This window comes from Eimeria necatrix, genomic scaffold (assembly GCF_000499385.1).
Source record: "Eimeria necatrix Houghton genomic scaffold, Enh_scaff403, whole genome shotgun sequence".
NCBI lineage: Eukaryota > Apicomplexa > Conoidasida > Eucoccidiorida > Eimeriidae > Eimeria > Eimeria necatrix.
In genome coordinates, this window is record NW_013654303.1 from 1 (window position 1) to 10,000 (window position 10,000).

At 51.8% G+C, this 10,000-nt stretch overlaps 4 protein-coding genes across 4 annotated transcripts in view; 3 read left to right on the top strand and 1 right to left on the bottom strand.

Moving 5' to 3' along the window:
- Window positions 1-61: 61 nt before the first annotated feature.
- On the bottom strand, window positions 62-1,505 carry ENH_00051250 (K7_Crm1p, related; the record flags this gene model as incomplete). Its single annotated transcript, XM_013581365.1, has 3 exons — window positions 62-202; window positions 602-739; window positions 1,386-1,505. Coding segments are annotated over 3 exons (399 nt in total), but the record flags the coding sequence as incomplete, so codon positions are not given.
- Window positions 1,506-2,571: 1,066 nt separating this feature from the next.
- ENH_00051260 (zinc finger (CCCH type) protein, putative) lies at window positions 2,572-5,236 on the top strand (the record flags this gene model as incomplete). Its single annotated transcript, XM_013581366.1, has 4 exons — window positions 2,572-2,763; window positions 3,064-3,132; window positions 3,394-3,777; window positions 4,793-5,236. The coding sequence occupies 4 exons, from the start codon at window positions 2,572-2,574 to the stop codon at window positions 5,234-5,236; spliced, it is 1,089 nt and encodes a 362-aa protein (XP_013436820.1).
- Window positions 5,237-6,486: 1,250 nt separating this feature from the next.
- Window positions 6,487-7,551, top strand: ENH_00051270 (ankyrin repeat-containing protein, putative; the record flags this gene model as incomplete). The annotated part of the gene is made up of 3 exons (XM_013581367.1): window positions 6,487-6,740; window positions 6,862-7,019; window positions 7,373-7,551. 3 exons carry the CDS (start codon window positions 6,487-6,489, stop codon window positions 7,549-7,551), a joined length of 591 nt encoding a protein of 196 aa, XP_013436821.1.
- Window positions 7,552-9,761: 2,210 nt separating this feature from the next.
- Window positions 9,762-10,000, top strand: part of ENH_00051280 (hypothetical protein, conserved) — a gene marked incomplete at both ends in the record, with an annotated part of 4,144 nt that continues 3,905 nt past the window's right edge. Inside the window, one exon of the mRNA XM_013581368.1 lies at window positions 9,762-10,000. This exon is cut by the window's right edge and continues 981 nt beyond it. Coding sequence (XP_013436822.1) covers window positions 9,762-10,000 — 239 coding nt within the window.

Here is a 10,000-nt window from a genome sequence, read left to right on the forward strand (position 1 = left end):
CCTAAACCCTAAACCCTAAACCCTAAACCCTAAACCCTAAACCCTAAACCCTAAACCCTACTTGAATGAGGTTTTCGTTGACTTTGTTGATGAAATGTTTTTCTTTTTGTCTGTTGGGATCGCTCGAAAGTTCAATCACCAAAGAAGTCACAAAAGCCTTAATGCCGTTCCGCTCTTCTTCCGGCAAAATGTTCCAGCGGGTCTGCAAACAAAAACAATTATTAATTTAATTATTTTAATTTAATTAATTTAATTTAATTTAATTTAATTAATTTAATTTAATTTCTTTAATTTTATTTATTTATTTGTTTGTTTGCTTCTGGAGTTCGCGGCATTTCAAGGCGAGCTGGGGAAGCCCGGGCAGCAGCAGCAGCAGCAGCAGCAGCAAATCCAGCAGCAGCAGCAGCAGCAGCAGCAGAACAAGACGCACGGAGAGCCACAGCAGCAGCAGCAGCAGCAGCAGCAGCAGCAGCAGCAGCAGCAGCAGCAGGACGCGAGGCCCGCCGAGCCGCAGGGAACGCCTGGCGGCCGCGCCCTGCGTCCAGGGCCCAGGGTCTAGGGTTTAGGGTTTAGGGTTTAGGGTTTAGGGTTTAGGGTTTACGGTGATGGTGGACTCGAGAATCTGGAGAGCGAAGAATTTGGTGTTTGCGTCTTTCGAAGTCTTCAAAATAAAAGCCACATGAGTCCAAGAGTTCGGCAAGTTTTTGAACTCCCCCAACACGCGGTGCGCCACGTCCCGCTGCACCCGCAAACCCTAAACCCTAAACCCTAAACCCTAAACCCTAAACCCTAAACCCTAAACCCTAAACCCTAAACCCTAAACCCTGCGCGCCACGCATTGGGCTTCCACGCGGAAAGCTGAAGTTTGGAAGGTGAAATTCGAAACCGAGACCCCGCGGAAACACGACACCCTAAACCCTAAACCCTAAACCCTAAACCCTAAACCCCAAACCCTAAACCCTAAACGGCGAGGCCCGGCAAAGACGCCCCTTGAGGAAACAAATAAAAAGGTAAAGATTACAAAGGCTTCCCACACACATGCGGTAAAAGACAGCAGCAGCTCCAAACCCTAAACCCTAAACCCTAAACCCTAAACCCTAAACCCTAAGCCGCAGCCCACAGACTCCAGGCCCACTGGCAGCTCTCAACCCGAAACCCTAAGCCTCAAATTCTAAACCCTGAACCCCAAACCCTAAACCCCAAACCTTAAACCCTAGACCCTAAACCCCAAACCCTAAACCCCAAACCCTAAACCCCAAACCCTAAACCCCAAACCCCAAACCCCAAACCCTAAACCCCCAACCCCAAACCCCAAACCTTCAACCCCAAACCCCAAACCCTAAACCCTAAACCCTAAACCCTAAACCCTAAACCCTTGGGCTGACCTCTTGGCTGTCGCTGGAGAGAAACATGGCCGCAATAACTCTGTCGAGAAGAGCCACTGCAGCTTCATTAAACTGCAAATTAGGGTCTAGCAAAACCCTAGGGTCTGTGAGAGTATTCATTTTGAGCAGCAGCAAGTTTGCAGCAGCAGCAGCAGCTTTTCATTTAAGCAGCAGCAGCAGCAGCAGCAGCTGCAGCAGCAGCAGCTGCAGCAGCAGCAGCAGCAGCGGCAGCTGCAGCGGCGGCCGAGAACCGGCGCGAGAAGCAGCCAAGACCGCGCCAAAACCCCAAAACCCCAACGAAGCTAGGGTTTAGGGTTTAGGGTTTAGGGGCGAGGGTTTGGGGCTTGGCGAGGGTTTAGGGTTTAGGGTTTGGTGCTTGGGCGCCAAAGGCCGCAGCAAAAAAGCGGCGAGGGTTTAGGCGACGCGGGTCCCGACCCGACGCCTGGAAGCGAAGATCACCGAAACCCTAAACCCTAAACCCTAAACCCTAAACCCTAAACCCTAGCCCGGGGCGCAAGAAAGAAGACGGAGAGGCGGGGCGGCAGCCCAGGTGTACGTACACCTCAAACCCTCGAAAAGAAACTGGAAAAGAATTCGCGAGCCGGCGGCGCTAGGGTTTGGGGTTTAGCGTGCAAGGCCGAGGGTTTAGGGTTTAGGGTTTAGGGTTTAGGGTTTAGGGTTTGCATGTGCGGCGTGGGGGGCCAGAGCCCTGGCAGGGAGTGTAGTTTGAATCGGCTTTTGTCTTTTAATTATTTAAAATTCGAAAGTTGTTTAAGGGTTTAAATTGCGTTTGTAAACCCTAGCTCCTAGGCGACGCGGGACCCAAACCCTAAACCCTAAACCCTAAACCCTAAAGCCTGGCTCCGCCGGGGCTGTGTCGGCTCACTTTCGGGGCTTTTGCCGGCCGCCTCTTCTTTCCGCTTCTTCTTTTAGATAAACCCTTTTTTGTGGTTTTGAGGTGTACGTACACTCCAAAACCCTCCTTTCTCCTGCCTTTCTTTTCTCTTTTCTTTTTCTCCCTTCGCCTCCCACCACTTCCAAACCCTCGCTTCCAACCCCTGCTTTCTCTCCCAAACCCTAAACCCTAAACCCTAAACCCTAATCCCTAAACCTTAAACCCTAAACCCTAAACCCTAAACCCTAAACCCTAAACCCTCGCCCGGCCCCGGGTCTTCCTATACCCCAAATGTTCGCCAAACGCGCCGCACCCAAAGGCGTCCGCAAACGCCCAGACCCAAAAGCCCCTGAGGGGCCCCCCGAGGGGCCCCCAGGGGGGCTCCCAAGAGGGTTCTACGGGGGCTTCCTCGGGGGGCCCCCCTTCCCCAGGGGGGCCCCCTCAAGAGGGGCCCCTGGGGGGCCCCCCCGGGGGTACTTGTGGGTCTGATGGAAGTGATGAAGAACATGCAAAGATAGTTAGGCCTCGAAAGTCTCGGAAGCCGCTTTGCAAGCACTTCTTAGTTGGGAGGGTGACCTAAACCCTAAACCCTAAACCCTAAACCCTTATTCAAACCCTAAACCCTAGTTTGGGCCCTGAGCCGCGAGACGGGCACCGAAACCCTAATCGGAAGGGAGTTTTCTTGTTTGGACGAAACCCTAAACCCTAGGCTTGAGTGGCGTAAAGTGTAAACCCTAAACCCTAAACCCTTTTTTAGGGTTTGCGGGTTTGTGCTGCGCTCAGACGAAGGAAGGAAAGAGCGAGAAGCAAAAGGCGACGGACGCTCTCGCGCAGCAAAGCAACCCCGACTTGGTACGGCCTAGGGTTTAGGAGGGTTTAGGGTTTAGGGTTTAGGAGGGTTTAGGGTTTAGAAGGGTTTGGGGTTTAGCAGGGTTTAGGGTTTAGGGTTTAGGGTTTATTTGGTGAGGCGGGTGTTTGGGTTTGGGGTCAAAGGCTAGGCTGTCGAGCGGAAGTGCGCGCCGGGGCCTCCGGCGCTCAAATCAGGGTTTAGGGTTTAGGGTTTAGGGTTTAGGGTTTAGGGTTTAGGGTTTAGGGTTTAGGGTTTGGAATTAGGGTTTGGACGACGACAACCGGGCGACTGCGAGGCTGGAGCTGGACGCGGGCCGCGGGGAAGACAAGCGGGCGCTGTGGGAGCGGCGGCTGGAGATAAGCGAAACCCTAAAAAAGGGTTTACTGGAGCCGGGGGTTTACCGGGGGCTGGGGGCCCACCGGCTTTACTCCAAACCCTCGCGGGGGGCCCTCCTGGGGGCCCCCCGGGGGGCCCCCAACGTCCGCTTGACCCTCTACGTGGACTATAAACCCGAACTTTGCAAAGATTACAAAGAAACAGGGTATTGTGGTTTTGGAGATTGTTGCAAGTTTTTGCACGACAGGACGGACTACAAGGAGGGTTGGCAAGTCGAGCGCGAGTGGGAGCAAAAGCAGCAGCAACGACTCGTCCGCCAAACCCTAAACCCTAATTCAGCGATTCCCCGCAACCCCAAAACCCTAATCCGCGAAAGCCCGTTCTTTCAAACACCCTATTTGCCAAATTCTCTTCTAAACCCTAAACCCTAATTCAGCGGTTCCCCGCGACCCCAAACCCTTAATGCGCGAAAGCCCGTTCTTTCAAACCCCCTATTTGCCAAATTCCCTTCTAAACCCTAAACCCTAATTCAGCGGTTCCCCGCGACCCCAAACCCTTAATGCGCGAAAGCCCGTTCTTTCAAACCCCGTATTTGCCAAATTCCCTTCTAAACCCTAAACCCTAATTCAGCGGTTCCCCGCCCGCCAAACCCCTAATGCGCGAAAGCCCGCACTTTCAAACCCCGTATTTGCCAGATTCCCTTCTAAACCCTAAACCCTCGAAAGCCCACTCCGCTAAACCCTAAACCCTCGAAAACTGATGCGCTGAACTCGAACTTCGCCAAATCCCCATTTTCCAAACCCTAAACCCTCGAAATCTCTCAACTCTAAACCCTCGAAATCCCTGAACTTTAAACCCTCGAAATCCCGAAACCCTAAGCCCTCCAAAGCCCTAAACCCGAAACCCTCCGAATCCCTAAACCCTAGACCCTCCAAATCCCTAAACCCTAAACCCTCCGAATCCCTAAACCCTAAACCCTCCAAAACCCTAAACCCTAAACCCTCGAAATGTTGGAACAGTTAATTCTTTGAGGGCTTTTCTAAAGCACAGAGGCCCAAACCCTGCCGAGCACTTCGTTGTAAACCCTTCTAAACCCTAAACCCTCCTAAACCCTCATTCACACCCTTCCAAACCCTCGTAAACCCTAAACCCTAAACCCTAAAAAGCAGTTCCGTCACCTCCTCCCTAGCCCGCGAGCCCCTCCGTCTTGCCGCGGGCCTTCCCCTGCCGCCGCCGCTGCTGCTGCTGCTGCTGCTGCTGCTGCTGCTGCTGCTGCTGCTGCTGCTGCTGCAGCAGCAGCAAGTGCTGCGTGGTGTGCTGCTGCAGGAGCGGCTGCGGCGGCAAGCGGAAGGCGAGGGTTTGGTGTCTTCTTCTTCTTCTTCGGAAAGCGAAGAAGAAGACGAGGGTTTGCCTTTTGCCTGTTTGAGCTGCCGCAGCAAATGGACCACTGGCAGCAGACCAGTGGTCACCTGCTGCGGCCACTACTTCTGCGAGCAGTGCGCCTTCGCGGGCTTCCGCAGCAGCAGCAGCAGCAGCAGCAGCAGCAGCAGCAGCAGCAGCAGCAGCAAGTGCAAAGTGTGCGGCAGGGACACCTACGGCATCTTCAACGAGGCTTCGCAGCTGCTCGCGCAGCACGCCGGCTGCTGCAGCAGCAGCAGCAGCAGGAAGAGCCCCTGCTGCAGCGGCAAGAAAAATAGCAGCAGCAGCAGCAGCAGCAGCAGCAGCAGCAGCGGGGAGGAAGAGGAGGAGGAAGAGGCAGCAGCAGCCTAGTGCTGCTTCCCCGGGTGTACGTACACCCCAGCAGCAGCAGCAAACCGCCACTTGCTCTGCTGCAGCAGCTTCTTCTTTGTTTCGTCTTTTTGTTTGTTGCCTAAACCCTAAACCCTAAACCCTAGAGTTGCTGCCGAGCCTCAAACAGCGGTTTAGGGTTTAGCTGCTCCCTTCTCGCCGGCGGCCCCAAACCCTGAAAAAGGGTTTTCGCGGCTGGCCCGCAACTGCTGCTGAACGGCCACTGCAAGTGTCGTCAGCAGCAAGCGAAAGAAGCTGCTGCTGCTGCTGCTGCAGCAGCAGCAGGGATTAAATTTTATTTCAACTAGTTTGCCTAGATGAACTTTATTTTAGTTGACCTAATTCGTCAAACTGGTCAAGAAAGGCCTGCTGCTGCTGCGCTGCAGCAACAGGTTTGGAGACCTGGGCTCTTTATCGCGCAGCAGCAGCAAATTTGTAAAGTCTTTATTGCGCAGCAACTTCTTACTCTGTAAATCTTGCTGCGCAGCTCTCAGTGCAGGTCCTGAGATGATTATTTATTTTATAATTATATTTTTTGCTTTTGCAATTTATTTCGAACTCTTTTCATTTATTTGTTATTACTGAAGTGATTTGCTGCTGCTAGGCACTGGGGCTGCTGCTGCAGATCCGAATTTGTGCAGATTTTGAGGTGTACAGACACCTGAGGAGAGCAGCGAGCGCGCTGGGAACGCCGGGTGGAAGGCGAGGGGAAATTGCATTTCTTTTTTTCTGAAAAAGTCTTTAAAATGTCTAATTCTGTAAATCTTTTTGAAATATCTTTTTTATTTGAAAGAATTCAATTTAAAAGTCCCATTTTGCCCTCCACTGGCTGCATCGACGGGCGCTCGCGGCGAGCGCGCGAGGTGACCTCGCGGAGGGAAGACGGAGCCGATCTGCATTTAATTGGAGTCTAAAAGGCGAAAAAGAAGTTTAAAAGAATTTAAAAACAAAAAACAATTATTTTAATTGTTTAAAAAAAGAAGAACTTTCCTTTTTTGCATTTAAATTGCAGCTTTCTCTTCCGCTTTCCCGCCGCCGCTCGCGCGCATGCTGCGCAGACACCGCAGCCGCGCGCCGCGGAAAGCTGGACTGAAGAGCGAAGAAAGCGGAAAATAAAAAGCCAAAAGGGAATATTTTTCTTTTTAAAGTTGAAATAAAAGAATAAAATGCATTAAAGTTGAAAATAAAAGAATAAAATGCCCCACTTGTCTTTTTAAGGCGAGTCCGCGGAAATGGCGCTGCCGGCGCTGCTGCAGGCCGTGAAGGCCGGCGCGCGCGAGCTGCTGCTGCAGCAGCTGCTGCAGCAACCCGCAGCAGCAAAACTCGCCAACTGCAACGGGACAACTGCTTTGCTGCTGGCAGCAAAGTTGAACAAAGAGGAAATCGTGAAGGAGATTTTGCTGCACGGCGGAGACCCAAATGCAGCAGAGGTCGCTGAGGTCGGGGCCAACACGGCTTTGCACTTCGCCGCCAGAAACAGCAACGAGTGAGTCTCCGCGCGCTGCAGCAGCAGCAGCAGCAGCAGCAGCAGCAGCAGCAGCAGCAGCAGCAGCAGCAGCAGCAGCAAGTGCTGTGTTTTGCTGCTGTCGAGTTGTATTGAACTTCAGAGAAATGCTTTCTTACCTCCTCGCCTTCGGGGCTTCTCCCAACCAGCAAAACGCCCTCGGGCAAACTCCGCTGCACTTAGCAGCAAGAGTTGGTGCTGCTGCTGCAGTGCAGCAGCTGCTGGCAGCAGGAGCCAATCCGGCCATAACGGACCAGGCTGGTGAGCCGCAGCAGCCGCCAGTGGTCCACTGGACCACTCAGCTGCTGCTGCATGCAGCACTGGTCTGCTGCTAGCGCCCCGAGTTCTCGCCAGCTGCTGCAGCTACACGCACACCAAACCACCCCAGCAGCAGCAGCAGCAGCAGCAGCAGCAGCTGCGGCTGCCGCTGCTACTGCCGCTGCTTCTGCTGCTGCTGCTGCTGCTGCTGCTGCTGCTGCTGCTGCTGCTGCTGCTGCTGCAGCTCCTGCTGCTGCTGCTGCTGCTGCTGCTGCTGCTGCTGCTGCTGCTGCTGCTGCTGCTGCAGCTCCTGCTGCTGCAGCGTCGAATTCAAGTTTGCTGCTGCAACTTCGCAGGGTTTGACGCGGCGTGCTGGGCGCAAAGCGAAATGCACGAAGAAGTCGTGCAGCTGCTGCCGCCGGCGAAGAGTCTGGGCAGTCGGGACTTAGCGTTATTTCAGTTGTTGGCGATGGACCAGCTGGGGATGAGTCTGAAGCTGCCGGGCAAGAAGAAGGGGAAAGCGAGCAAAAAATAGCGCTTTTTCGCAAATAAAAGTGGAAATAAGCATTAAAAAGTAAAAACTATTCCAAATAATCCAAAATAATATCCTAATTTCATTTGTTACTGGCAGTTCCCGCGAAATCTGAACTTTTTGAATTTGCAAACCGCGCGAGCTGTCTGTACACCCGAAACGCAAGCGAGCGGCGCCGCCCGCGATCGAGCCGATCACTTTCCATTTTGGAATCTTTTTGCATTTTGAATTAAAAATAAAGTTTCTAAATGCAAATAAAATGAATTTGTTCTTCAAAAAAGAAAGAAAAACACTTTGCTTCCTGCTGCCGCTGCTCGGGTCCTGCTGCGCGCAGCTGCAGCTGGAAAGCCCCGGTGGGAATCTTTTGCAAGTTGAACTTCAACAAATAATAAAATTAATTTTATAGTTCAACTTCAACAAATAATAAAATTAATTTTATAGTTCAACTTCAACAAATAATGAAATTAATTTTCTTTTTTATTTTCAGACTTCGCCACTTTTTCTTGCAGCAGCAAAGAAGCTAAAAGTCTTCTTCCCAAACACTTCGGCTCGCGCTGCGGCGGCCGCAGCCAGGCGCCAGCAGCAACATGGACAGGTCAGCAGCAGCAGCAGCAGCAGCAGCAGCAGCATCAGCAGCAGCAGCAGCAGCAGCAGCAGCAGCAGCAGCAAATGGGAAATTTGAATTTGGGGTTTAATGCATTTCAAAACAAACAGGATCGCCCTATGAGACTGGCTCCTTCGTTCTCACAATAACAGAAGTTTCGCAAAATGGCGAAGTTGTGAGAAAAAGAATTTTTGAATTTAATTTCCAAATTTAAAAAGTCCTTTAGATTCCTCATTTGCTGGTTTGGGACATTCCAGAGACCCTGACAAGCGTGAGACGCCTCCTGCTGCTGCTGCTGCGGTGGCCCCGCTGCTGCTGCTGCTGCTGCTGCTGCGGTGGTCCCGCTGCTGCTGCTGCTGCTGCTGCTGCAGTGGCCCCGCTGCTGCTGCTGCTCATTCGGAGCTGCAGCTAAGCCCTGCTGCGGACTGGAAAGCCCTGGGAGCCTCTCTGGGCAGCGGGGGGCCCTATGGGGGCCCCTGTCCTTCTTCGAGGTTTTCTTGCTTGCGGCTGTCTCTCTACGCTCTCAGTACGCCAGCAGCAGCAGCAGCAGCAGCAGCAGCAGCAGCAGCAGCAGCAGCAGCAGCAGCAGCAGACTCACTGCCCCGCCCGCAGGCGAAGCCAAACTGCTGCTGCCCGAGGGCTCGCCTTACGAAAAGCTGCATGCGCGTTTGGCGGAGTTGGCTGAGGAAAATGGTTGGTAGTATTTATTTTATTTTTAATTAAATTAATTGATTAATTAATTAATCAATTAATTAAATTAATTAAATTAATTAAATTAAATTAATTAATTAAATTGAATTAATGCCATTTATTGCAAACCAACAGCCCTCCTCGACGCCGCAGTGCTCTACGCCGTGGCCTTTCCCATGCAGCCAGACCAAATCCGAACTGGACTTTGAAATAAAAAAAAAGAAATAAAAAAAAGAAATAAAAAGAAATAAATTATTTCTTTTTGCAATTTCCCGAAGCCCCCAGCAACAGCTGTCTGTACACCCGGAAATAGCGTTTATTTTGCTCTTTTTTGGCGTTTAAAACGCAAAATTTGGCGAAGTTTTTGACAAAAAATAAAAATGCACTTTTGGTGTTTTATTTCCGCCTCCGCAGTCGCGGCGGCGTTGCGGTGTACAGACACCTCGCTGAGGTGTATGTGCAGGTCCGCCCTGTCGGTCGGTCTTCGCGCGGCTTTTTGCGCTCAAAAGTTTTCATTTTTGAAAATAAAAAATAATATTTGCATTTAAAATGTCTTTAATATTCATATTATTCAAAATTTGCCGAAGTTTCAAAGCAGCTGCAAACGACAGCCCCAGCGCCGCCGCGACTCGGGAAGCCGCAGCAAAACGCCGAAAGAAGGAAACCAATGAATTAAATGAACTAATTAATTAATTAATTAATTAATTAATTAATTAATTAATGTTAATTAATTTATTTAATTCATTCAAACAGATCTTCGAGTTGTTCTTGGAGTCCGATTCAGTTGACTGCCACGCGCCTCGCTGCTGAGGTGTACGTACACCGCAGCACACCACCGCCACTCAAACTCTCCCAACTCCCGCAGCTCTTCGACAGTTTTATTTTTTTGGATTTCTTTGAGTTATAATGGCACTAAGGGATGGCCGACCGGCACCCAGACTCCCAAGAAGCAGCAGCAGCAGCAGCAGCAACAGCAGCAGCAGCAGCAGCAGCAGGATCCGGCAACGACGCGCTATGGTTCTCGACTTCAAGTACCCTGGGGACTTCCTGGGGCCCCCAGGGGCCCTATGAGGGCCCCCCGGCCAGCAGCTTCTCCCCCAGTCCTGCTGCTGCAGCAGCAGCAGCAGCACCGCTGCAGCCAGCAGCAGACGGGGGGGC